We start from the raw sequence: 26,311 nt of genomic DNA on the forward strand, positions 1-26,311 counted from the left end.
ACTTAGCCACTACCAAAAGTGGCTGCACGTAGAGATTAAAAAGGGATGGGCTAAGTGCAGAGCCCTGAGGGACTCCCTGGCCGATGCAATGGCACTGGGAGAGAAACGGGGGAGCTGACACCCGGAAGGATCTGTCCTTCAAAAATGAGCGGAACCATTCCAGGGCAAGACCGGTAATCCCTACTGTTGCCAGACGATGTAACAGAATGTCATGTGAAACCTTATCAAAGGCTGCGCTGAGATCTAACAGAATCAGCGCAGCAGTCTGACTGGCATCAAGAATTGTCCGGAGGTGTTCAGTCGTGGACAGGAGGGCAGACTCAGTACTATGGCCCGGCCTGAACCCGTTTTGTGATGGGTCTAGGATGTTATTTTGATGCATATATTGGGACAATACGTTGCTTACATGAGCTTCCGCAAGTTTAGACACCCATGGGAGCAACGAAATGGGCCTGAAGTTTTCTAGTTTGGAGGGGTCCAGAGTAGGCTTCTTGATAATGGGGGAAACCCATGCTTGTTTCCAGACAGTCGGGACACTGGCCGAAGATAAGGAAAGATTGAGTATAGAGGCCAGGGATGGTAGAAAGTATTCTAAAGACTCAATGAATTGAGCCGGCCTCATGGGATCTGCAGGAGAGCCAGACTTGACTTTCCTGTAGAGTTTAGTTAAATCATTGTGCGAGATTTCTGGTCTAAGCGTCTATGTGGTGCCATTAATATTTTAATTAGTGGAGTTAAGTGGGTCAAAAGAGTGCTGCGGGAATGACCTGTATATTTTTCGCACTTTTTCTACAAAGAAAATGGCAAGGTCCTCGCACTGCTGCGCGGAGGGGATACTGGAGGCAGGGGTTCTACTACTCTGCAGTTCTTGCACCAATTTAAAAATACATTTGGTGGGGTTCGGGCTACAGTTGATTTCTTCTGCGTAGAAAGAAGCACGCGCGGAGCAAATAGCTTTGTGATAAAGTTTTTGTTTGGCCAGATATAATGCTTTATCCCTTTCTTTGTAGTCCCTTCTCCAGATTCGCTCGGCTTTCTTACAATCTTTCCGCATGGATCTCAGAGTATCATTATACCATGGGTTGGAGGGGGATCTGCGCCCCTTTGTCCATTTAGCTGGAATGAGAGCATCTTATCCTCTGGTAATCCAGTCATGGAAGGCGGCGTATGCCATATTGATGTCTATATTTGCCTCATAATGGAATGCTCCTAGAGTAGAGTGGAGGTCATTGGTTATAAGTTTATGCCAAGGCCTCTTGAAGCGCCGGGTTGGCTCATCCTTGTTGAACATTTCCCTGACCATCATAGTAATTTTGATTAAATAGTGATCTGTCCATCCCACAGGTTTGGGCGCATCTGTCCTAACCTCCAGGATATTAGTAAAGACAGGGTCTGATACATGCCCAGCCGAGTGCGTAGCAGTCTGAATTAAAGAGTCTAGTTGTAAGGCCGCAAGGTCCGCCAGGAGATTTTTGATGGTAAGGTCATGAGTCAAATCAAAATGGAGGTTTAGATCTCCTAATATTGTGAAGTTAGCCGAACCCACAACCAAAGAGTTGGCTACCTCAAGGAGAGCTTTGATTAACTTAGAAGCAGGTCCAGGGGGTTGATAGATATAAAGCCCTGACAGAGCAAAGTGTGGGCCCATAATGATCTTAAATCGAGGGCTTTCACAGCCCCAGATATCTTCCTTAATAAAGGAGCAAATATATTGATTTTTATAGATGACTGTTATGCCGCCGCCCCTAGCGTCTCTATTTAAGGTCTTGATCAAATAGTCGTCTGGCAACGTGAGGTTCGGTAGACTAGTCATGTCATCACGAAGCAATGTCAGGGTTCTCATCAAGGAGGAGTGTGTTTACCTCTAAGTGGTGTTTTGCGAGAGATCTAACATTCAGTTGGAGAACGGTAAGAGGAGTTTGTTTAAACGAGCCTGACCTGTGCCCAGGTAGGCAGGGACTAGGGGGCATAATACCAACAACTAGCTATAATTATCGCTATGTTGGTTTAGCGGCGATATTTCTATCGCCGAGCTGCGGCGATTTTTATCGCTTAGGAACCTTGCTATTATCAAGGTTTATCTCCTAAGCGATAAAAATCGGCCGAAATGCATGAATATCGCTGAAAAGTCAGCAATATTCATGCATTACCGAGCTAATGCTCTTAGCCATGTTATCCACCTACCATTGGATAACATGGCTAAGAACTGCTCAGGGGCAGGTGTTAGCTTTAGGAGAAATTCGCGCTTAGCGCAAATATCTCCAAAAGTTGGTAATAGGAGATAGCAATGTTAGCGACTGTTTCCAGTCGCTAACATCTTGGCACGCCCACTTTGCATGTCATTAGTGATAAATATCACTAACATGCAAAGCGGGGCCCAAGATAGTTGCTATCTCCTACTAGCTGTCGCTAACTGATGTTAGCGACAGCTAGGTAATAGGGAGATACAATTATCTCCGCTTTCTTGGCTTTTAAAGCCAAAAAAGCGGAGATAAACCCCCTTGATAATATGCCCCTAGGTGTTGCGAATTCACAAGACTTACATTGTAAGCATGTCTGTCCAAGGTGGCCTGATAGCTCATCACAGGTCTGGCCAGGGTTCAGGGCAAGTAGAAGCTCCCTATCATAATGGCGAATTTCCCGTAGAACTTGGCCAGGGGGGTCAGGCGAGAGGCGATGTCTTGGCGATGACGGGCGCTGACGGGCTTGCCTTTGGCGTGCCTTCGGCGCGCAGACGGCGCGCCCGCTGCGCTTCTGGGGAATGCACATGATTTAGAGAAGCGGGGGGGCGTGGCCTAGCGGTAGTGGGCGTGGCCGGAGGGCTCTCGGTAACGGCGGCAAAAAAGATTGTTGTTGGGACCCGCGGCAGCGCTAAAATCCGCTGCGCGGGGAAACCAAGGTTGTGATAAGCAAATATTAGGTGCCCAGGGAGAGGAGTAGGTAAATAAAATCACAGTCTCACGGTCAATTTTATTTAAAAAACGCAGACAAGAGCTCTTCCAGCTTCCGCCTCAGGAGGTAGGAATCTCTGGCTCGCGCTAGTAATCAGCGCTGCTTAAATGCCTTTGGCGGGGGGGCGTGGCCTAGCGGTAGTGGGCGTGGCCGGAGGGCTCTCGGTAACGGCGGCAAAAAAAATTGTTGGTGTGACCCGCGGCAGCGCTAAAATCCGCTGCGCGGGGAAACCAAGGATGTGATAAGCAAATAATAGGTGCCCAGGGAGAGGAGTAGGTAAATAAAATCACAGTCTCACAGTCAATTTTATTTTAAAAACGCAGACAAGCGCTCTCCCGGCTACCGCCTCAGGAGGTAGGAATCTCTGGCTCGCGCTAGTGATCAGCGCTGCTTAAATGCCTTTGGCGGTGGGCGTGGCCTAGCGGTAGTGGGCGTGGCCGGAGGGCTCTCGGTAATGGCGGCAAAAAAGATTGTTTCCTCCCACCTGAAGTTGGTTGAGGATTCCTTTCTTCTGTAACCAACATTTTGCGTTATTATTCATGAAGGTTCCAGAATTCATTAAAGTTATTCCATGTGTTTGAAAATTGTTGGATACTTTCTGTTAAAAAGTAATTGTTACCACAATTGCACATCAATTGAACAAAACCTTGTAGAACAATTACAATGTTTCATATATTTATTCTAATATTTAGGACTCTACGGTTGTAAAGCAGTCATATTGCACTATATGTGCATAACCATTCATATGACTAGATACAAACTCCTGTTGAACACTCACAATGCACCATTTCTGAACACCAATTCATTACTTTAGAAAGAGACCAGTAGACCAGGCATGTTACCACACATGAGCACAATATACACAGCACACATGAAATCCAATCACATTGTGTGAAGTGTGTACACCTAAACAGGTGCCTTTGCAAGATCTGTAGACCACTCATGACATCATTTGTACACCCTTACCTGAATGTATATGAAACCAATTGGCAATTACTGACCATGTACAGGCACCTCCCTTAAAAGAAGAGCTGTAGCCTCTCCTCCATTTGTCTTTCACTCTCCTAAATAAGTTGCCTTTCTCTCACCCATATAGGGTTACCACTGGCTCAAGGAGAAGGCAGTGAGTGAGGAGGGCAAAAAACAACAAGCCAAGATTAAGGAACTGCAGCCAATCGCCGAGAGAATGAGCTGCACGGTGGCTCAGCTGGCTATTGGTAAGTACCCAGTCTAGGTTCACCTGAGTACATAGTGGAGCCAAGAGAGTGCTTGCTGTCCATAGCACATATAGTGTTGAAACCAACCAACCATGGGTTCAGTAATTGATATTGTATTCCTGGAAGATCCCCAAAAGCGAGGAAAGCGATCAGAATGAGAAATGCACTACACACGAGCTCTTGTGTTTGGTTTTCCTAACGTCCTCCAAACCTGTCTTGACGAGGAGAGTGTACAGTTATGACACTTCAGAACATCTTATTAGGAATCTTCTTCTCAGGTTTGCTACACTGTTGGATCCCACTTCCGAAACAAAGCTACAATATAGTTAAATGATTTAATCTGTTGGGGAGCACATGATATTTCTTACCAAAGCCAGATTATTCTGGCTCACACCTTGGCACAAGGCCACTGGTATGCCCTCTAAATCCATCAGATGGAGGAAGATCTTGCATGATAACTCAACTAAATGTGTGTAGTCTTTAATACGGGCAGGTGTGCCTATGGGAGGACGCTCATCGCAGGCAAGTCCTACCGCAGTAAGAGGAACCAGGATTGGCAGAGCCCGTCATGTAAACAGGGGAACATCTTTGATGTGTGTCCGTGTCTAACAATTATGCTGTGTGTAGCCACTTTCCTGAAGGCAAGATGGCTCAGTGAGACCAAAGCTCACCACAATGAAATGTGGTGATCTGCAGAGCATGGTTCTGCAGCCTAGCACTGTGCTTGACTCAGCCTTCAATCAAAATTGTGCAATAGTAGCTCCTGTTGGTATTTTGATGATGTTTATAATAATAATAATAATTATTATTATTCCTTCTCTACATTTGGAAAATGACCATCACAGAGAATGCTTCCACTTTGTTTCAGGGTATAATAACCCATCAAGACTTACACACTGAGAGAGTCACCTCTGTTGGAGTACCAGCGTCTTTATTGCGAAGGAATGTCTGGGCATGAGAGCGTACATCAACAATTAAAAAGGATCATTGCAGGGCTAGAGTTCTATTGTGCATTCTAATGAAAGATGGATATGGCGAGATTGACAAGCATGTGAGGAAACTATCAATACATTCCATCAAAGTCATGCTGTAGTGTCCTTACACAAGGATTTTTAAGATAAGTGGGCCCTAAACATGGTGTTTCTTACACATCATAAGGTGCCTGGTCCTAGAAGAACACCTCTATGGTATCCTTAAACCTACATCCCTCCTGCTAAATGTTTGCCCCATACCATAGTAAACTAGGCCACCTTTGATGTGAGGGCAAACTGTAGAGAGCTACAGTATTTGATCTTTTGGGCCACTTATGTAGAGTAACACTCTAACTGCAGCTACACTCACTAAAATGGGTTATCCTGGTTCCTGCTGACATGTCCTAGGCACATAACCTAACAGGCTACCAGTCTCTGAAGCCAGCATCCACCTTGCCCCAAGGATGGGGGGTTGTATTGTATTGTATGTTGGATTTATATAGCGCTTATAACCCAGGGGTCTCTAAGCGCTTGCCTTGGGAACCCGTCCTGGCTTTTCCCTGTGAGATAGCCCCGACAGGGCATCCCCAAGGTGAAAGCCAGGCATCCCGCCGCAGGGGGCCGTTGTGGAGATTAAGCAAGCTTAATGCCCAGAGTTGCAGAGTGTGAACCCATGGTTAGGTCAGGCACCGAAGCGAGAATTATCGAGTCCATGGACATTTGAGCTCAAGACCCTGCCGCGTCGGGAATTGAACCCTGGTCCCGGGTCTGACCTCTGCTTCAGGGTCTGCCTGCTCTAACCAGTGAGCCACACTTCTCCACAACCCTACCTCAACCAGATGTTGCCCAAGCATGTTCCCCACTTACTGTTCCTTTTTGGTCCCCTGCACTGTTCTCCATCCAAGGCTACTTCAATTCAACAGACTGTGGTGGGACTAAACAGTCCATATAGTGACCTGTCAGTGGCTGCATTGTAGGTGGAGGTTTGTGTCTCTTCTAGTGCTACAGAACCCCAATGCACGGACCACCCCAAAGAAAATACACAATAGGAGGCTGCCCTTCAATTTCCTCAGAATGTTCTCAATTGCCTCTTCCACTCAGCCTCCTCACCTATCATATTCATACTTCATGATCCAGGATGGCCTGGCCCTCCCAGGCAGTCACAATTGCTGCAGCATTTGCTATGGGAACACTTACAATTAACCCACCCTCTCTAGGACTTGCCACTGCACCTCACCTAAGGGCCAACATTAGTCAGGCACAAAGGGCACTTTCTGCTTTCCTGTACTCATTTGCTACCTTTGACCTGGCACAGCATGAATTAACACACTCGATTTGCAAGTGGTGATTTTCAAATATGTTTCAGTCCTTTAAGCAGGGGAAATCTGAAGGCCTTTGTTGGACATAATTTGTTGTGCTGTGACAACCTAATGCAACCTGGGTGTTGTAGTTTTGTTTTGCTTCCATTGAACTAATTCAACTAACACACCTGAAAACAATAATTTGCAGGAAAAAAGTTCAGGACACTGTACATAATGAACTGCAGTGAGTTGGTCACCCTGACAGTGAAATATGTATACATTTTTATTTCATGGAAAAGAGAGTGGAGGGTGTCAACTAAAGGGGTCATAGAACAGCATTGTATTGTATGAATATTTATTAGGGGCCAGATGTACTTCCAATTTTAGCAGATGTAAACGAGAACTCTGCCTGTTTGAGACTGCTGAATAGGGTTGTAGCATGTACAAAACCTATTTTGGGAGTTCGTAACCTGTTACTGACTCGCAAAATAAGTTCTGTGACTAATAATTAGGAAAGGGCGTGCTAAGGGCATCGCTTCCTAACAGCGAGTCGCAGGGGGAGGTAAGATGTTTTGCAACTACAAATGCGGTAGCAAAACAATCGCATTTTCCACCAAATTAAAATTGGTGGTAAGCCAGATGCAAACGGCAATGGGTCCCCAAGGGACCTCTTCCCCTTAGTGATTGGCAGCAAAAATGTTATTTAAGAGCAAGCAAAAAATTAAACTGCTGAAATGTTTCTTTTTAACTTTTAAAATGCATCCTATTTTCCTTTAAAGAAAATGGGGTGCATTAAAAAAACTGCTTTATTGAAAAGGCAGTCACAGACATGGTGGTTTACTGACCCTAGCAGGACACCATCCCATGTGAGGGCCTGCCATTACCAAGGGGACGCTAAATGCGACCTGCCTCATGAATATTAATTATGCAGGTTCTTTGCGACCCATTTGGGAATCGCAAACAGTGTCTCAGACACTGTTGTACATCACTGTTTGTGACTCAAAATTTGCAAGTTGCAAAAATAAGCAAATTGCAAGTTGCACACACTGAGTGTCGTACATCTGGCCCATAGTGCTTTACTACCCCTGATGAGGTGCTGAAGCGCCTTACTAATGGTTACACACTACTTGGTGGAAGTTCAGTGTTGGTGATATAGTCATGCATAAGGATTACAGTTTTTCATGTTGTGTTCATGCCTTGTCTGGCATATTGCAATATGAATCTCATGCAAGTTTTTTTTGCAGTTCCTTGTATTAGAAGGTTATCGTTTTATGTGTTTTGGGATACTTCTCAACCTTAGGAGCGTTGACAAGCATATGTACATTGCAGTTGACATGATGTTTATCAACTATGGGCCTTATTACGATTTTGGTGGTGCGGCGCTGAGTCTGCCCCGCCACCCCACCACCAAAGCTGTTGTCAAAACCTCCACCAAATTAGCAGTTTCCTCTTGTTTGGCGGGCTTCTTTTTACGTTCCCAAGGCGGTGCCCTGAAAATGGGTACCGCAATGGGAATGCCAAAAACAGTTCCTTCACGGCAAGGACTGAAAAGTCCATGCTGTGCAGGAACTGGTGTGCATGCACACAGGGAGGCACATATTGTGCCCCCTGTGTGCATCCACATGCAGAGGAGGCACTGTTTCCTCTCCGCCATGGTGTTTGTGGAGAAGGAACCTTCATGACACTGCAGGCAGAGAGGAAGCTCGTAATATGCTTGGTCGGACTGCGGCGGTCCCGTCAAGCATATTGTGGCCTCCTGGCCACAGCAACAATGTCAGGGAATAGTGGAAATGCGGCGGGGCCTTGGCGGTCCGAATGCTGGAATAGTAATTGGGCGGAGGAGAGGCTGACATCGCCGTGCCTCCACAAGTCTGGCCGTCTGCGGAATTCCAGACTCGCAATTGGGCCCTATGTGTCATGGTGTTTGTAAACAATTTTTTGGAGCCATCAGTTTGTGGTACACATTAGTTATATACAATAGTACTGCAAATAAAATAAATAATTCTATTCTTAAACCTACTTGTAGAGTTTAGCCTCTGCTTCTATCTTTTTTGTGTGGCGATCTCTGCTGCACCTGTGGAGTCCTGCACACATATGTATACATTTTAGTAGCAAATGTATAAGGGACTGGGGAGCGGATGAAAAATTGGAGAATACTTTCTAATAAAGGAGAGGGTAATGATGAGGAGTAAGGAGGAGTTAAGTGAGTGCTATGGAGGGGCTTAGGGAGGGGATTGTACCTATCAACAAAAGAGCCCATTTCTATTCACAAAACTTCTCTTCTAAAGTTACTGCAGCCAAAATGAGACCCCAAAATGGTACTTAATTACTCCAACTCAGAGCTCATGTAAGTCAAGCACTACACAAGGCCAACCACTGGTACTGCAACACCCTCCCATAGAAAATAATGGAGGTTGGTAGGAAATGATTGTTTATTAAATTATTCATAACACTTAAAAACATAAATGAGTACAGGTTTATTAATAAAGAAATTATCAAAATAAACAATAAGATATTTTAAGAAACATTTTGGAATTTAGAAATTAATATCAACATAAAAATACATTTAAATTAAACACGATTACATTACTTTTAATTATTTGTATACATCACTTATTAATAATTATTAATGCATAATTTAAACACATTTGTTTTGCTTTAGGTAGTTAATTATTTTCATTTCATTCAATATAATTAAAGATTTTGCTTAAAATGTAATTATTAGTGCTGGAGCATTTGTTCTTGATTTCTACATTTAAAATAAATATATAAATGTACTTTACATCAATATTTAACATAAAAATATTTTTATGAACTTTTGCCAAATTTATTTAACATTTTTACTTTTTTCAAAATTTTCAGAAACAGAGACTCAGCAGTTGGGGCAGAGATCTCTGCATGGTAAAAGGACAAAGGGCCCCATGCATCAAACCAAAAACCGGTCGCAAACGGGCAGATTCTCAGATTCCACCCCTTTGCCACCGGTATTTTTGCATTTGGGATGCATCATCCCAAATGCAAAAATCTCAATTTAAGGAATGTCTAAATTGCGATTGCCTTTTAAGGAATCCCAAATTGAGATTCCTTAAATGCAATGCATGAAAGTAGAAAAATTAGCGATTTCGCTAATAGGAGTAGCAAATTACCATGAAGTTGAACTTCATGGTAATTTGCAAAAACTTTGAAAAATGCACTGTTGTGCATTTTTCAAAGTTTCACACATGCCCTTAGGGCATATGTGTGTGTAACATATGTGCAGAGATCAATTTCAGTGGTGCAACAGGGTGTCATTTTGACACCCTTGCACCCTTGAAATTGCATGAGCAATTTGCGAGTACGTACTGGTACTCGCAAATTGCTCATGCAATCTCCAATTCATTCCTATGGGCCTGTAGGCCCATTGGAATGAATGGGACAGCATTCCTTAATTGCGACTAGCAATTTGCGAATAGCAATTAAGGAATGTTTAGGAATCGCTATTTTTATAGCAATTCCTACGTGCATAGGCTTTTGCGATTCCTAAATAGCGATTCCTTAAAAATCGCTGTTTAGGAATCGCAAAACCCTACGTTGATGCATGTGCCAGAAAGTTCTCTATACTTTACAATAGGGGCTTCTCTGCAGTCAATGTGGAGATCTCCATATGGTAAAGCATAGAGAAATATAGAATTTGTATTAAATATGGAAAATTTTAAAATATTTTTATCTAAAGTATGATACATTAATTTCATATAAGTATTTTACTTTTAGAACTAATCAAAAAATGCTAAAGCACTATTAACTAAATTTTAAAATAAATGTTTAATTATTGTAAATATATTGAAATGAATAAAAATTATTTTCCAAAGTTTAAATTAAAAAATAAGGTACCACCTAAATGTTTTGTTTAATTATTTTACACATTAAATTATATTTATTGAAGTTTTTAGCTATTTTCAATCATTTAATTTAAATGAACATTATTTCCTATGGGGTTTATATTTGAGTCCTGGGCTTCATTATTTTCAATGGGGATGTTATAGTACCAGGGGTTGGCCATGTCTGTTGCTAGACATACTACTCTTTTTTTTTAGTAGTAAATGACACTCGTGAATGTGCATCAGGGTGTAGACATGTAAGTCTACATTTTCTAAACAATTTGTGCTCAGTTTTTGTGATTAGCCAAAAGAATTAAAGTATTCAAAAGTGTAAGAGTGAAGTTACATGTGTAAATTATTCACAATTGACCTTTGTGAATATCCCCAGTAGTTATTCAATTGTTCTTATAATTGGCAGCCTGACCTATTTCCATTTTCTTTGCAGATGTCTTGCCATTGAGTCGTATTCTTGTAGTTTTGTAGATTTAATGTGATGATGATCCCAGGTTTGTATACGGGTGTGCTTATCACACCAGCAAATGTGCATCGCCCTGGCAGTTATTTTCTTTACCAAACATGTTTCCGTGGGAATGGACTCTTCAAACGACTCAGATTGTCCATTGACTATGGGATGTGAATAAACGTACCCTGAGCAATGATGGGGGACATGACCACACATACTGGTTGAGTGACTTGAGGTGCAGGGCCAGTATCTTGCACTAGCTAAATCTTCAGATGTTCAAGGGAGACTGCGTGCCCCGATGGGCGCAAGGAATGCCTACACTTATTGGGGAAAGAGTGTCACATGCCCACTGTTGAATTACCAGGTCTGACATCATGATATTATATCATGACAGCCCGCCTCTCCTGTGAGTCTGCTACCCCTTTTGGTGATACCAAGCAGGACACTGAAGGACAGCTTGTGTAGGAATCCAGTGTCTGCCTCTCTTTATTAGAGTGCTCATTTCCCACAAGACGACCTATGGCTGTTAGCTCTGGGTACAGCTCATATGCTACAATAATAAATCACTAAAGTAAATTCATGCTGAGTAATAAACAAACACACACTGTCCTTATTCATACTCACACACAGAGGTCATACCAACACAAGCAATGGGCCAAATTTGTCTGGGGTTAAAGGATGACCTCTTGTTTGCTCCACATCATTCCTTGACACATGGGCCAGACAGATCCGATTTGGTTTCTTTCTGCCCAAAACATTCACCATCATCTGTGTGGTCCCACAGGCCTTAGACTTATTTCATGTCCTCCCCAGCAGATATGTTGTCCAGCACAGACATCCCAAAACCTCATCTATCACATGTGTATTGATGATACAGAACTCAGCAATAAATCACCGACTGACTGTTGGACCTTCAGGAAGTGATGCATTAATGGAGATTTTGCTCTTCTGGCCTATAGACTTACTCTTTTTGTGTGAATTAGCGCAACATCCATAGGGCCCCCTTCACTAATCTTGCAAGCATAAAACCTCAGGGTAGCATCTTAAGTTTACATATACTTATTTATTTATTTATTTATTTTAAAAATTTATAAAGCGCGGCGTTTACCCGTGGGTGTCTTGGCGCTATATACTAGATTCCTACATACCTGCAGACAACACTGTTTCAAGAGGTATCATCCACCATGTGCAACCGCGAATGAAGGAGTGAGTCCATCCTTCCCTTCTCCTAAAAGATAACTTTAATCCTCATGATCACCACATCTCACCAAACTGTTGCCTGTCAAGACTATTCTCAAACTCCAAAGGGCCCAGTCCCTCATCACTTTTTCATTGGTTTGCTCTGATCACATCACCATGGTCTTGAGAAACAATCATTAGCCACCACTTAAGCAATCATATTTCAAGACACAGTGCCTAGTAGACAATCCACTACATGTCAGTGAACTAGATAACATAATGTAAGCACCCTGTCCATACAGTTCTACAACCAAGAATCTGAAAAACCATAACCTCAGTTCATGCACCCCTGGCATACTACTCTACAGCTGCTCTAAATTTATGAACAGCGTTTACTACAAAACACAGCACCGTCCAGCACTGGCTGAGGTACCACAGATGGTAAACACTTTTCACTTGTGATTACTAAAACTACTATGAACTGCTAAGATCAGAATGCACACAGGAGAACTGGTGCTAATATGAAAGTGGTGTGCTCCCAATTCCTTTAACCCAAGGGACTTTGGGGTTGATTTAGAGTTTAGTGGAGAAGGTACTCTGTTGTGACTGCAACGGAGTACCCTCTCCGCCAAACTAAAGTCTGCCAGCCTCATATATAGTTCGGCGGACCTTCAGTATGTCAGCAGCGGAGACTACTCTGCGAGGCCGAGGGAGTAAGGACTGTTGGAGGTTTGGCCATCCGACCACCAGCCCGGAGGTCGAGTGGGTGGTCGAATGGGCAGTCTTCACTCTCCTTTACTGCAATGAAAAACTTGGTGGCAATGTTTAAATGACCCGCAGACCATAGGTGAAAACTCCCATGGTTGGGGGTCATCATTTTTTGGTTATTTAAAAACACAATCTCTCTTTGGGCTTGTATTTTGTTTTGGAAAAAAATAAAACAAGTTAAACGTTTGACGGAGGGTACGATCATGTTGAAATTCCTGTCGGTCTAAATGTTAACTTATTCACAGGAACTGCTGTGACATAGGCTCCTGTCAATGATTTGAGATGTCCATTGGCCGGCAGACATCTCTAACTTCAAAGGTACTCCCAACTCTATAACAGACCCTTTGTGCTTGAGTTGACTCTACAGTACTAGAAAGTGCTCTAAAGCAGATGCAAATGAGTGTGAGTGCTATATAAAAAGCCCAATAAAATAACAACTAAATGAAACTAAATATGTAGAATATGTGAAATGTCTGTGTTGTTCATTGGTCTCTGAATACTAATCCAATGTTTACTGTGCTGTGCCGAATCTGGCTCTAAGATATGGAACACAACAGGTAATAAAAATACCAACATAACATGTTATGAGGAAAAGCCCAAAAGAATGCAACTAAATATATTTTGTTCACTTGGTCTGAAACACCTCTCTTTCACCTGTCCTGCAGCCTGGTGTTTGAGGAGCGAGGGTGTGAGCTCCGTACTACTTGGGGTCTCAAGTCCTGAACAACTGCTAGAAAACCTGGGTTCTATTCAGGTAAGATGGTCAATTGTAACAACCATTAGGCCCTGCAGAGTCATTTCATGAAGCTGTGACCACCACAGACAGGAAGCCAACGGGAAGGGCCTTAAGCCTTCAGAGAGACAAGGATAACCTCACATCCACACCCCAGAGGAGGAAAGCAGATCAAGGCTCCTTCCCACCACCTGTACCCAAAAACCCTAACAGCACTGACCCTCTTTCACTTCTCACCTAAGAAAGGGTACTGAGAGACCAGTAAACTCCAGTAAAAGATTGCAGTCTAAGCCCACATCCAGTCATCCCCCTTAGAACCCATAGGCATGCAATTCTTTCTAGCCTCTTCCAGAGAATCAATCAAACATCCATTAGGATAAAATCGCCCAGCCAGTCGCGCGTTCCAAACAGTAGGCAGGAAGTCCTTCTCAACTCCTACAGAGAAGCAATAGCAATAACCCTGCTATCACCATGCAGATAACCACTAGGTAGAGATTCCCACCAGGCACTTTCCAAAGAAGTACCATGTGTAGACACCTTCCACCCAACCACTTGTTCAGTATTTGTGGTGGAGTTGCTGAAATCTTAATTCCAGCACTATGGAAAGAATCACCATACAATGACCCCCTTCTATTCACTCTCTGAAGACCCACATGTATTTCTTCCTTTCAACTACTATCCTTGTATCCATCATGCATGGAACGACTCCTAATAAGCAGACATAGAACCACCATACATCGAATCCCACCCACTATTAACCAAAGAACTACCAACCATTAACCTCTGCCTTCCAACAAGCTAAGAATATGGTGTTCCTTCTACCCAGCCATAAAAGAACCACTAGCATTTACCACTTCCATTTACCCTCCATAGACCCTTGATACAGAGACCTATTTCCAGTGCCTTCCAAAGTACCACTGAGTATGGACCCCCCTCATTCCCATGCCAGAGAACTAGAATCTCAGTCCCTGCCCAGCACCATCCAAACAACTTCCATGCATTGCTTCCTTCCGTTTACACAGAAAATACCATCATGGATGGCTCCCATTTAATCCATCCTCCAAGAGCCACCGTTTAGGGCTCTGCTTTTATTCACCCTCTAAAAGTCTACTGTGTAGGCATTAATCTCCTATTTGCCTTCCAAAGAACTTGCATGCATTTACCCCATTCTGTTTACCCTACAAAAAATCACTATGCACAGCTCCCAATCCAGACAAGCCAGAGAACCCCCAAGCATATTGCCTTCCATTGACCCCCCAAGTAACTACCATGCATGTACCATATTCCATTCACTTTTCCAAAGAAGTACCATGTCTAGACCCCAATCTGTATGCCCACAAAGTAACGAATATGCTTGTACCCCTTCTATCCACTCTCTATGGATCCACCATTCAAGAATCTCTTTCCTTATACACTACAATAAGCCACCATCTAACAACCCCATTATATCCACTCTGTGAAGAACCACTGTACCTGTCTCCCCATCTATCCACCCTCCGTATGTCTGTCTTGCATTTATCCATACATAGCCATCCTTTACAGAATCAGCATGCATGGGCCCCTCTATCTACCTTGTCTACCCGTTGCAGAGCCAGCAGGCGTGGGCTCTTCTATATACCCTCCCAAAGACCAACCAATCATAACTCAATTTCCATCCTATTTCCAAGGAGCTGCCAAGCATAAATCCCATTCCATTCCATTAAATCTAACAGCCTAGAAGTCATCCTCACCACCTTCACCATTCTCATAGGATGTTAACACTGACAAAAGCTAGAATTATGATGTCACCAATGACAGATAGGTAAGGTGCAAGGTCCCTCTGGCAAGAAAATTAATGAATTTTGAGATTATGAGGTTTTGCAACGTGAATCTTTTCTGGATTCACATGGTATGCATTATTCCACTGTCTAGTGATTGGGTCCGGTATACTCCTCCTAGTCCTCCTTTTCTCACTCGTGCTTTATTTTTGGGTGTCGTCTGTGGTCTTTTGGTGCTATGCCTGTCCTTCTAATGTGTCAGATGTGCACCCTCACCATCTTCAGATTCTATTTTCTGCTGTTGGGTCTGGAAGCATCAGATGAATCTTTGCAGATGCTGGAAAGGAAGAGTGAGAAGTTCAACAAATCACAGAGGACAGCAAGCGAAATTTCCACTACAAAAGAAATCCATAGACAGCGATGAGAGAAATAACCCAAAAATACTGAAGATCACCAAAATAATAGGTGGACCATGTGGGCAGATGATCATGCAGTCGAATTAAAGGGCGGGGGACATTCACCATGGAATGAAATGGAGAACCTTCCCTTTAAGTTTAGCCCTATGTGTCACCATAAATTTGCCCACAAGGACAACCGTCAAGTCTTCAACCTCTGCCTGCCAAGAAACCACAGTGAAACAGGATGAGAAGAGGCTTCCAAATACCATTGTTACAGAAGAGATGTCAAGTGGAAGAAAAGACCCATTGAAGAAGAAATGGCAACAATCCTACAGAATAAGAGGGGTTTCAATGCATTACTTTATGAATTTTGGATCTAATTGGAGTCTTCAGGTGAGCTGGGACGAGAGGAGGCAGAGTAGGGCCAACTCGAGCCACCCACCTTGCCAGAGCCACAAGAAGAAGAGCAAGAGACATTCTTTGAGGAACAAAAACCCGGAGGACCAGGGAACATTTCAGGATGCCATCAGCATTGACAAATTGTGTAAAAGACCTTGATGCAGACGCACCGGAAGAGGAAGTCCACTCCTACCATTCAATGCCATCCCTTCCAGATGAAATTGTGATGTACAATTTGGGGGTGAAAAGCCTGAGGGACAGTGTTTGGGTTCAGCTGGAATGCATTCCTCTGGAATCCCTCCCACATTCACAAAGCAAGATCCATTATCCCCTGATGCAATACCTCACTCTAGATGAGGGAAATCAGGCATAGAGGCAACCAGCAGTCTACAAGGCCATAACCTCGATGGTTGAAAAGAAGTATAAACACTGTTCAAAGGACCGACCCACTGTGCTAATGGCGAAATGCAATGGAAGACTCAATCATTGTGACCATGTCAAGAAAGAGGATCAATGTTCCCACATCTCCAGGCAGACCCCAAGAAAAGGAGAGCAAGAGAGTGGAAATGGCTGGGGCATGCAATGGAAAGAGGAGCAGCAACACAGTGGATGATCACTAACGCCAGTGCTCTCCGGTATGCGTATGCCCACCAGGACTGGGAAGAAATGGGAGAGGTAATGAATCACCTTCCAGAGCATTGCCAACATCTGCCTGAAGTCTGCCCTTTACACTGCAGATAAAGCCAGCAGGCAGAGGTTATTCACAAAACCTTCCCTGTAGAGGTTGAACAACTCACCAGAACGGAAAATGTTGTAAACACACTTAACACACCGACTCTGGCACTAACATCTATGCCTAAGTCCCTCTTGGAATTCAATACTTTTACTAAGGAGGAAGTCAGCGACAAATTAAAGAAAGTTAAATCAGGCTCCCCAAGTGATCCAGCATCTGCCCAGATCCTCGTAAAAATAGCTCCTGCCATGCTAACTGAAATCACAGAAATTTTTAACCTGTCGACGGCCCAGGCCATTTTTCCTGCGTCATGGAAAAGAGCAACTGTTAGACCTATTCTAAAAAAGACTAATGCAGACCCTAAGCAACCTTTCAATTATCGCCCCATCTCCCTTCTTCCACTATATGGCAAAGTAATGGAGTCCCTAATAAATAAACAATTAACTCAATATCTAGAAGACAACACCCTATTGGATACCTCCCAATCGGGCTTTAGGGCCTGCCACAGTACCGAGACCGCCCTTCTGGAGGTAGTCGACAATATTCGGCTAGCCTTGGATGCTAAACAATCTGCTATCCTGATCCTATTAGACCTGTCGGCGGCCTTCGACACCATCTCCCACAGCGTTTTGCTAAGACGGCTGGCGGAGATTGGTGTCGGAGGCCGTGCGCACAGATGGATTCAAAGCTACCTATCAGGGAGACAGTCACAGGTCAAGATTGGAGCATTCTCCTCTTCCTATGTGGATAACGACAAAGGTGTCCCACAGGGCTCTATATTGAGCCCCACATTATTTAATATATACTTATCCCCACTGGCGAAGGTGATCAAAACATATGGCTTTGATACGATATCCTACGCCGATGACACCCAGATTCTGATAACTCTAGGCCCCAATCCAGCCGATGCCAAACTGAGATTCCAACAGTGCATGATCGCTATCCAAGATTGGATGACTAACAATTATTTAATGTTAAATGCAGAAAAGACGGAAATCATGCTGTTTGGCATGGCAAATAAAATCTGGACAGATGAATGGTGGCCAATATCTCTAGGCTTATGCCCAACCCCAAAAAACTCAGTCAGAAATCTGGGAGTCATCATTGATGACAAACTATCTCTGTCCCCACACATAAATAAGGTTGTCCACTCCAGTATAGGGCTAATGAAAAGCCTTAGGAAGATCTTCAAGTGGCTCCCACTTGCCTCCCGCAAACCTCTCATTGAGGGTCTCATAATCAGCCGCCTTGATTATGGTAATGCGCTATTGGCTGATGTAAACGATAGCGCTCTAACTAAACTCCAGACTTTACAAAATTCTGCTGCAAGGCTTATACTTGATCTTCCACCTCGCACCCCCTCAGCTCCATGCCTGAAGGCTCTTCACTGGCTCCCAATAAGAAAACGAATCTCATTCAAAATATGTTGTCTGGTGCACAAGTCCATTAATGGCCTCGGACCTAAATACCTGCAGAGAAAGCTCCAAGACTACTGCCCAGGGAGAACCTTGCGTTCGTCTAACAACCACTATTTAAAGGTCCCTAAGGTCAGGACAGTCAGAAATGGGGACAGAAGTTTTTCTAAAATAGGCCCTACCACCTGGAACACCCTTCCTTTACTTCTTAGAATGGACCCAAACCACAAAACTTTTCGTAACAATCTTAAAACTTGGCTTTTCAACTGATATTAAATCCCACGCCAGCCCTCTATAGCTCAGTCCTTCGCTAGCGCTCTGAGACTGAATGGTGAGTTATGTGCTATACAAAAACAAATACATAGACATAGACATGGTCAGAGGTGCAACCCTGAGGAGACATTCCTGGCTATGAATGTCAGGTTTCAAGAGAGAAGCGCAGGCACGCACCATCAACATCCTCTTCATCAGAGAACAACTGTTCGGCTCATTGATAAATGACAGGTTGCGATAGCTTAAAAAGGATAACTACACAGCAAAAGCCATGGGGTCTTTGCAGTTTTGAGATCACCAATGCAGATAGGCAATCACCATGAGGATAGCACGTGGAAGGGGAAGTTTGCAGAGCACACTGCCACAGGCACCTTACCAACATGCAGGGCATGAGCAGAAAACAACGCAGGAGTGGCAGCTCCAAGCAACTCAGTGCAAGCCCTTTTAGGGTAGAGCAAGAGGGAGAGGCCACCCTCCATAGGAGCAAGCTCCTGAAATGAGTGACTTCGTATACCAGCCCCTCTAAAACACAAAACACCAGTAGAGGGAACAATAATGACCTTCCTACAGGAGTAGAGGGGTGTCACGTCAGACAAATGGATCCTCAACATTATGCAACACAGTTATTTCACAAAACTGATACAGACAGCACAAGGGGCAGACCAAAGAAAAAAGTCACACTTGAAGTAAGAAAGGCGATGCCTGCAACAAGAAGTGCAGGAGCTTTTACAAAGCCGGCGGGGCAATAAAGATTGGGCCCATAGCAGAAATAAATCAGGAAAACTGCTCTGCATACTTCATAGTTCCAAAACTGAACAGTTCTTTAAGACCAATTTCAGACCTCTGCTTCTTAAAAAAATTCATAAAACCACAAAGAATTTAAATGAAAACATTCCATGAGGTCAACCTGTGGCTGTCTAAGAGGGACTATATGGCAAATATAGACTTAAAGGACACTTATTCACACATCCACATGAACCACAAACACAAAAGGTACCTGAGGATCGTTGCCAACCAAAACCACTATCAGTTCAGAGTGCTTTCCTTTGAGAACAAGTTAGCACCCAGAGTATTTAAAGAATGCCTAGCCACAGTAGTGGTATGCCGCAGAAGGACATTGATACATTTTTCCCCCAACCTAAATGACTGGCTTGTCAAGCCATACTCGTTCTCCCAGTACAAGAGAAGGTTCAGGATGGTCATAGACACCCTTCACACACTGAGGTTCATGATAAAACACAGCCAGTGAGAGTAAGATCTTATGAGAGGCAAGGATCAACTCAGTGGAGACAAGAGCATTTCCCACCCTCAAGATGATTCTAATGATTAAAGAACAGATAAGACTCGCCGCTACCATAAGGTACAGTGTCTGACAATGAGGGTTGTGGGGAAAATGATAGGGTATGGTGACCTCCGCATCCCACTGATTGCACACTCAAGACTGCATATGAGACTTCGGGAATGGACCCACAATCAACAGTCACAGCCAACGAGGAGTGGGGAAGATCTAGCAGTTAAAATGCAAAGGAAGAGATAACATGTTGGAATGTGGACAACAACCAACTCCAATCGCGACTATCACCACTATGCATGCATCCGGCATGGATTAGGGAGCACACATGGCAGAGCTCACACAAATGCCCTGGAGCTCAAGACAGTCTTCCTGGCCCTAAAGGCCATCCAGATGCAGGTGGGGAGAAAGGGTGAAATCCAAATTGAGAACCTGACCACAATGTTCTATCTGAACAAACCAGGAGGGAGAAGGTTACATGTGCAGCCAAAACAAGTCCAGGGGATTTGGAGATGGGCCAGTCAGGGAAGAATAATATTGATAGCAATTCACCTGCCAAGTATAGAAAACGGGCAAGCAGACAGATTAAACAAGTAAGCATCCATATAACACGGATGGGAGATAAATGAACAAGTGCTTCAAAAGGTGTTCCAGCAATAAGGGCCTTCAGAGATTGTTGCAGGGATTCTGTTCAGGAGCAGAACTGTGCTTGGGGTCATAGAACCTCAAAAGTAGGGGCTGAGTCACCATACCAACTCAGTACCATGAGCACGAGTCCGACTAGCTATAGTGACTCACTTGCCCTCCTACGCATAACCAGAGGAACAAGTGAATTGACACTCCAGGACACAACACTCCCGACCCTCTCAGGGATCGCGGTGGCAGGACAATCTCTTTTGCACACACTCGTACGCGCCCACAATAAGATATGAAAGAAACATGAAGGAAGTTTGAAATGTGTATTTAAACCGTCATGCTCTGACATTCATTATAGGTGCCACAATTAGAAAATAACTGCCTAGCAGAAATACTATCAGCATTGTTAATATACCGTATATGATGAAAAGCCCTGTCATAATATAAGAGAGTTTAGCCTAACCCCCATTTCCCTTCTACAGAAGCAAAAACAATTATTCAGTGAAGATCTCTAGGTTTAGCAGTGGACCCCGTAACTTAGCATACACAGGATTATGTTTTGAATACTCAGATACAGCGTATTTTCTCTCAGGAAAAATCGATCTCTCTCTGTGTTACAGTGATGCGCATACCTATATGACAAGCTTCACATATTCATAAACAACAGCTGCATTTCTGTGTTGTGTCTAGGTGCGAGTGCCTGACCAGAACATAATAACAAGGGACATTGTTGTTTGACCTAGTTTGCTGTTCAGACTAAATCCCAGGAAACAACAGTACGAGAAAACAACTGCAGGTTCTGTGTGAAAATATAATGTTGCACAAAAGCAAACTTGATTATGTATTAACGTGTGCAAAGCTAACGCAGCCTGTGATGTGGACAGTCAGGCTAACATAGGGAAAACTACAATAGACCATGTAGAGAACACATGACAATATTGACCTATTCGCAAACCCAGAAAATGCAAAATATCATGACTTCACATCCAGAGTGACACCCATGCCACTGCTCCTTAGGAAATTCTCTATTAATAGACTAGTCAATGAGATTTCTGTATGCTTTTTCACAAATTCCATGAGCAAACAGTCAAAATGACACTGAAATTAATTGCCTCATAGTGGGAAAGCCAGGCGTGGTTCTCAGATCTAGTGAAGGTGGCATTAGAAAAGATAAATAGACTACCACCAACACATAACCTAATCTCCATGTAGGGAGGCAGGGTCCACCACCCAGAAACTAGCAGTTTGTGTCTAACAATCTGGCTCCTGAAGCAATAGAGTTTGGTCACCTGGACCTCCCAAAGCAATCCATGGACACCCTAAAGGATGCTCAAAGGCCAAGTACAAAGTCAACACAGCAAAATGGAAGAGATATGTCTTGTGGTTCCTCCTAGATAACAGTTTCACATATGCTTCTCTAAAAGTACACTTGGCAGCAATAGTAGCCTACAAAAGAGGACATATAGGGAGAAGCTTCTTTAAGACACCAGTTATTAAATGGTTTCTAGAAGGAGCAAAGATCAGCAATGATGCTCATGGGGAACCTCAATCTGCAGACTAATCCATGTTTCCTTCTAAAGGTCGAATCATTCTTCCGCGTGTATCAAAAAATGTCAGCTCCCGGGTTTCTTACAACTGCCAAAAAGTCAAGCCAAGAAAACCCTGCATACACAAGTTGTGCATAGGTCAGTCGTATACTACCTATAAAGGGCGAAAGAGGTCAGAAATAGAAGTCCGTTCTTTGTATCATTTGCAAATTCAAAGGCTCACCTGTGACAAAAAGTCACCATCGTAAGGTGGATAGTACATACAATCCGACTGTACTACAAAAAGGAAGGTGTGTTTTAAATGCAAGACCCAGACCACACTCCCCAAGGTAAAAATGAGCCACCCTAGTCTTTCGAGCAAATGTTCTAATAAACCATATATGTATGGCGGCCATCCACACCTTCACAAAACGCTACTCTGTGGACATCCAAGTGAACAAAGAGTCACATGTGGGACAAAGAGTACTGAAACATCTGTTTAAAACCTCAACTTCATTTCAACCTCACCTCCAAGGATACTGCTACACAATCAATGCACAGAATGCCCATCCAGAAAAGATTCACATTGCTAAACAAAATGGTTACTTACCAGAAGGAGTACTTTTGCAGCTCGAATACTTTTCTGTATTCACATGCGACCCATCACCACCCAAAAAATAGGTGCAACAAAGTTAAGAAAAAACTATGATACCTTTCAAACACAGCAGGAAGCTGATAAGGATAAGGTAAGTCACCAAGAGAAAAAAAAGAATCTGAAGATGATAACCAAGCACACGGGCTTGCGGGTCGCATGCCTGGTGGCATGTGGGGAAGGACATAGCACCAAATAGTACCAAATGGCCACATATAGGGGCATATTATCAAGCAGGTTTTCGCCACTTTAGCGGCACTTTTCAGCGGTAAAACAGTGATTTTATTTTTATCGCACTATCATCAAGGCTTTGCTAGCGCGTGTAATTCTGCGATAGCAGCCAGTTTTGTAAAGTATCTCATAACAGCGTTATATATCGCTAATCAGATGCAAAGTAGGCGTTCCCTACAATAACTTCATTAAAAACGTTTCAAACACAACTTCTCTGTATTATCAACATGGTCTCAGGCCCGCGAAGCAATGAGAAAAGTCCCGCTAACCGTGGTTATCGCAGGAAATTAACACCTGGTTAAAATTTTACTTAACCATCTCTTCAATGGGAGGTGGATTGATAGGCTAAGTTCAGAATGGCGTATCAGCAAGCATTTTATTATCACAGGAAGTTTATCACAGGATTTCGCACGCTATCGCTTGTTAGCACCGCTATTGCTGGATTTTACATTGCCTCTGAGCAACGCGTTGATAATACGCTGCTAAAACTGCGAGAAAATCCAGCGATATGCGGCGATGACAAAAAACTTGCTACCCGCTTTTTGCGATAATTATCACAGATTGTTGGTAATATGCCCCATGATGGCCAACAAAAAAACACACAAGAGAAAAAGATGACTATGAAGAGTATTCCAAACCTAGCTGTCAGACACAGAATAATTTACAGCATGTGAATGTAGAAAATGTCATGCTGCAAAACTCTACTCCAACTAATAAGTAACCATTTTGATATATTTAAGACAGGAGTATTATCATATTACTGTTGGAATATGTTTTCATGGTAAACAGCCTTTACAACGCGGGCATTACCCCGCACTGCTATTACAACGCTGCTTTTACAATGCAAGTCGTTACAACGACTTGCGCTGGAGGCCGCCGTTGGATAGGGAATAGTTAATTTTCTATTCCAACACCTTCCCTGCTGTAACGTGGGCTGGAGTTGGAATAGAAAATTAAACTATTCCACTATCCAGCCCTTACAGGGCAAGTCGTTGTAACGACTTGCGTTGTAAAAACAGCGTTGTAATGGCACGTGGGGTAAAAGCCCGCATTGCAATGCCATGCAACCGGTTTCATTGAGAGAATAATTATGATGTCACTGCTGATAGAGGAATGGTGTCATTGTTAAAAAAAAGAATAAGATCTTGATATAATTACTGAGGTAGGTATTTTGTGATTGGGCATTGTACTGTTACAGAGTATGTTGTGCACAACTGTTACTGAGACCCTAGAGGCATCAGAAATGATACATGATGTCTAATGGGATAAAATAATTTGTTCAACCACAATAGAAGAAAATGTGAGTTTTGGGGCTGCTCCAATGGATAAGTAAGGACATTACGGTGAAAAAGGAGAGCGGGAAATGGGGAAGTCACTAATGAGCGAAGGAGAAGGTTCATGACATAAGTACAATATCCGCTAATCAGTTACAAGTGACACTATTCAAGATGATCTGAGATCCCAGTAGGTAAAATGGAGCACAAACATCTCAATTGGTGCATTAGAGATTTCAATAAGAAAGGTATGTGACTGTTGGAGTAAGGCATGCAGATACCCTACTGAGACACCTAATGAAACTGCTTCCCCTTCTTTGCAGGTGCTGGGTCAGCTGACAGCCCAAACCATCGCCGAGATTGACCTTATCCTGTGCAATAAGCCCAGTGTGAAGAAGGAGTCGAGGGCGTAGGGAGCAGCTGCATGTTCTCCCGCCTCTCCTTTCACCGCTGGGCACCATCATACATCGTAGAGCGCTTTGGAGGGCCATTGGCTGCTGGAAATGGTGTAGGCTTTCTTTGCAGCGGGGTCAGGTGGAAAATGAACACTCTCATACTTCTTACCCGGCCAGCTATGCCCGCTGCTTTAACGCATGACCTTTCAAGCAAATCTTGTCTTCCTATCCATGTGCTGGAGCTCAGGGTAGCAGCCGCCATTTTAACACTGAACTGAAAGCCATTCGGCACAATGCTGTCTTCACTCTCAGCCTCGCCCGCGCCAGCGAATCAGGAATGCCGACATGTAAATACGTGCTTCAAATTTCTTCTTTGAGGTGTCTACATTATTTATTTTCTTACTCCTACCTCCCTGCGGCATGTGATTCCGATCATATTCACTAAAATATTTTTTACAAAGTTGGGATGCGCTAGGGTTAGATTTATGACCAATAGGGGGTGCTGTTAACAAAATGAGTGCATGAACAATCCCACAGCTGTGGGCAAACAAGCACAAGTCCCTAGGCATGCGCATGTATTTTCTGAAGATTGTGTCACGGATAACCAGCAGCATATTAAAAAAATATATCTATATTTTTTAAGACTACTTTTGGATTGAACATAGGAAAAGTGCAGCTTTGCATCTGGGTTCCAACAGGACAGATCTTTACCATATAATTTTACACACAACACAACAAGTCTTGTACAACAGAAAGCTTCTGACTCCCTTTTGTTTTACACTAAGGGTCTGGAGGAGATGTCAGAGGGGATAGCACATGACTACCAAAACTCAAGACCTGATGATTTATAAAATAGGCACATGGTGCAGACCAAAACCCTTATACTGAAAAGAGTTCACACTTTTGAAAAAGCTGATGTTCATTGTTCATGTTATATGTTGATTCATCAATAGTATACAGCAGCAGACAAGGGTAATTTTTTCTGTCTAAAGTCATATGCAGGGCAACTTAGGTCTCCAGATTCTGCTTCCACTGTTCCTGCTGAGAAGCTTTCCTTGCACTTACCTCCCTTCCTGGCCCTAAAAATACAAACATCTCCTTAAATGACTCCTTGTTATCCTCCTACCTAATCCCATCCTATTTAGTTTTGCCCAAACGTGCCTTGTCACATCTTTGGGATGAGAATGTATTGTATTCTTTATTTGTGTATACACTCAACACAACTACAGTTTGTTTATTTTACTGCCCCTCTTCTATCCTCGCTGCTACTTAAGAGAGTCCTCGAATCTCTTCTTGCAGACTTTGCAACATTTTGTAAAGTCTTCTGTCTCAGCTCTAATCTGTATTCTTGTTCCCCAAATTGCAGAGACCAGAACAGATCACACTTACTCCAAATGCACAACTGGGTGATAGTCCATAGGAGATCACTAAATTTCATGAGACTATGGACCTCTGCACAAAATAAATCCAGAAAATATTACTAGAAATGGGCACAATATTTCAGGTGAGGCGACGAAAATTGGGCACATTGCTCCAGATATTCGCTTGAGGTCTGGGTACTGTACTGCAGATGAAGTCACCAAAATGTGGACAATAGTAATTTAGCTGGTGGCGACTGAAATTGATATAATTATTGACATGTAGTATCCAGATCCCAAAACTATACTCCAGGTGAGACTTTTTGAACTTGGTACAATACTCTAGATAAGACTTCAGGAACTACAGATGAAGCCCTAGAAGTAGGCACAATGTCTAAGATGTAACCACTACACCTGGGCACAATACTCAATACTACAGATTACACCAGTAGAATTAAATGCAATATGCTTGATGAGACTACCATGCCTGTCCACAGTACTCAAGATGTGTCCTCAACAACAAGGTACAACC

General features: G+C 43.3%; 1 protein-coding gene across 2 annotated transcripts in view; it reads left to right on the forward strand.

Moving 5' to 3' along the window:
- The window catches only part of KCNAB3 (potassium voltage-gated channel subfamily A regulatory beta subunit 3), a 344,630-nt gene extending 318,924 nt beyond the window's left edge, over nucleotides 1–25,706 (forward strand). For both annotated transcript variants that reach the window (XM_086946036.1, XM_086946037.1), the window contains exons 12-14: nucleotides 4,049–4,169; nucleotides 13,374–13,462; nucleotides 24,350–25,706. In XM_086946036.1, coding sequence (XP_086802162.1) covers nucleotides 4,049–4,169; nucleotides 13,374–13,462; nucleotides 24,350–24,439 — 300 coding nt within the window. In that variant the 3' untranslated portion in view covers nucleotides 24,440–25,706. The remainder of the gene's footprint in view (nucleotides 1–4,048; nucleotides 4,170–13,373; nucleotides 13,463–24,349) is intronic.
- Nucleotides 25,707–26,311: the final 605 nt, after the last annotated feature.

This window comes from Lissotriton vulgaris, chromosome 12 (assembly GCF_964263255.1).
Source record: "Lissotriton vulgaris chromosome 12, aLisVul1.2, whole genome shotgun sequence".
Taxonomy (NCBI): Eukaryota; Metazoa; Chordata; class Amphibia; order Caudata; family Salamandridae; genus Lissotriton; species Lissotriton vulgaris.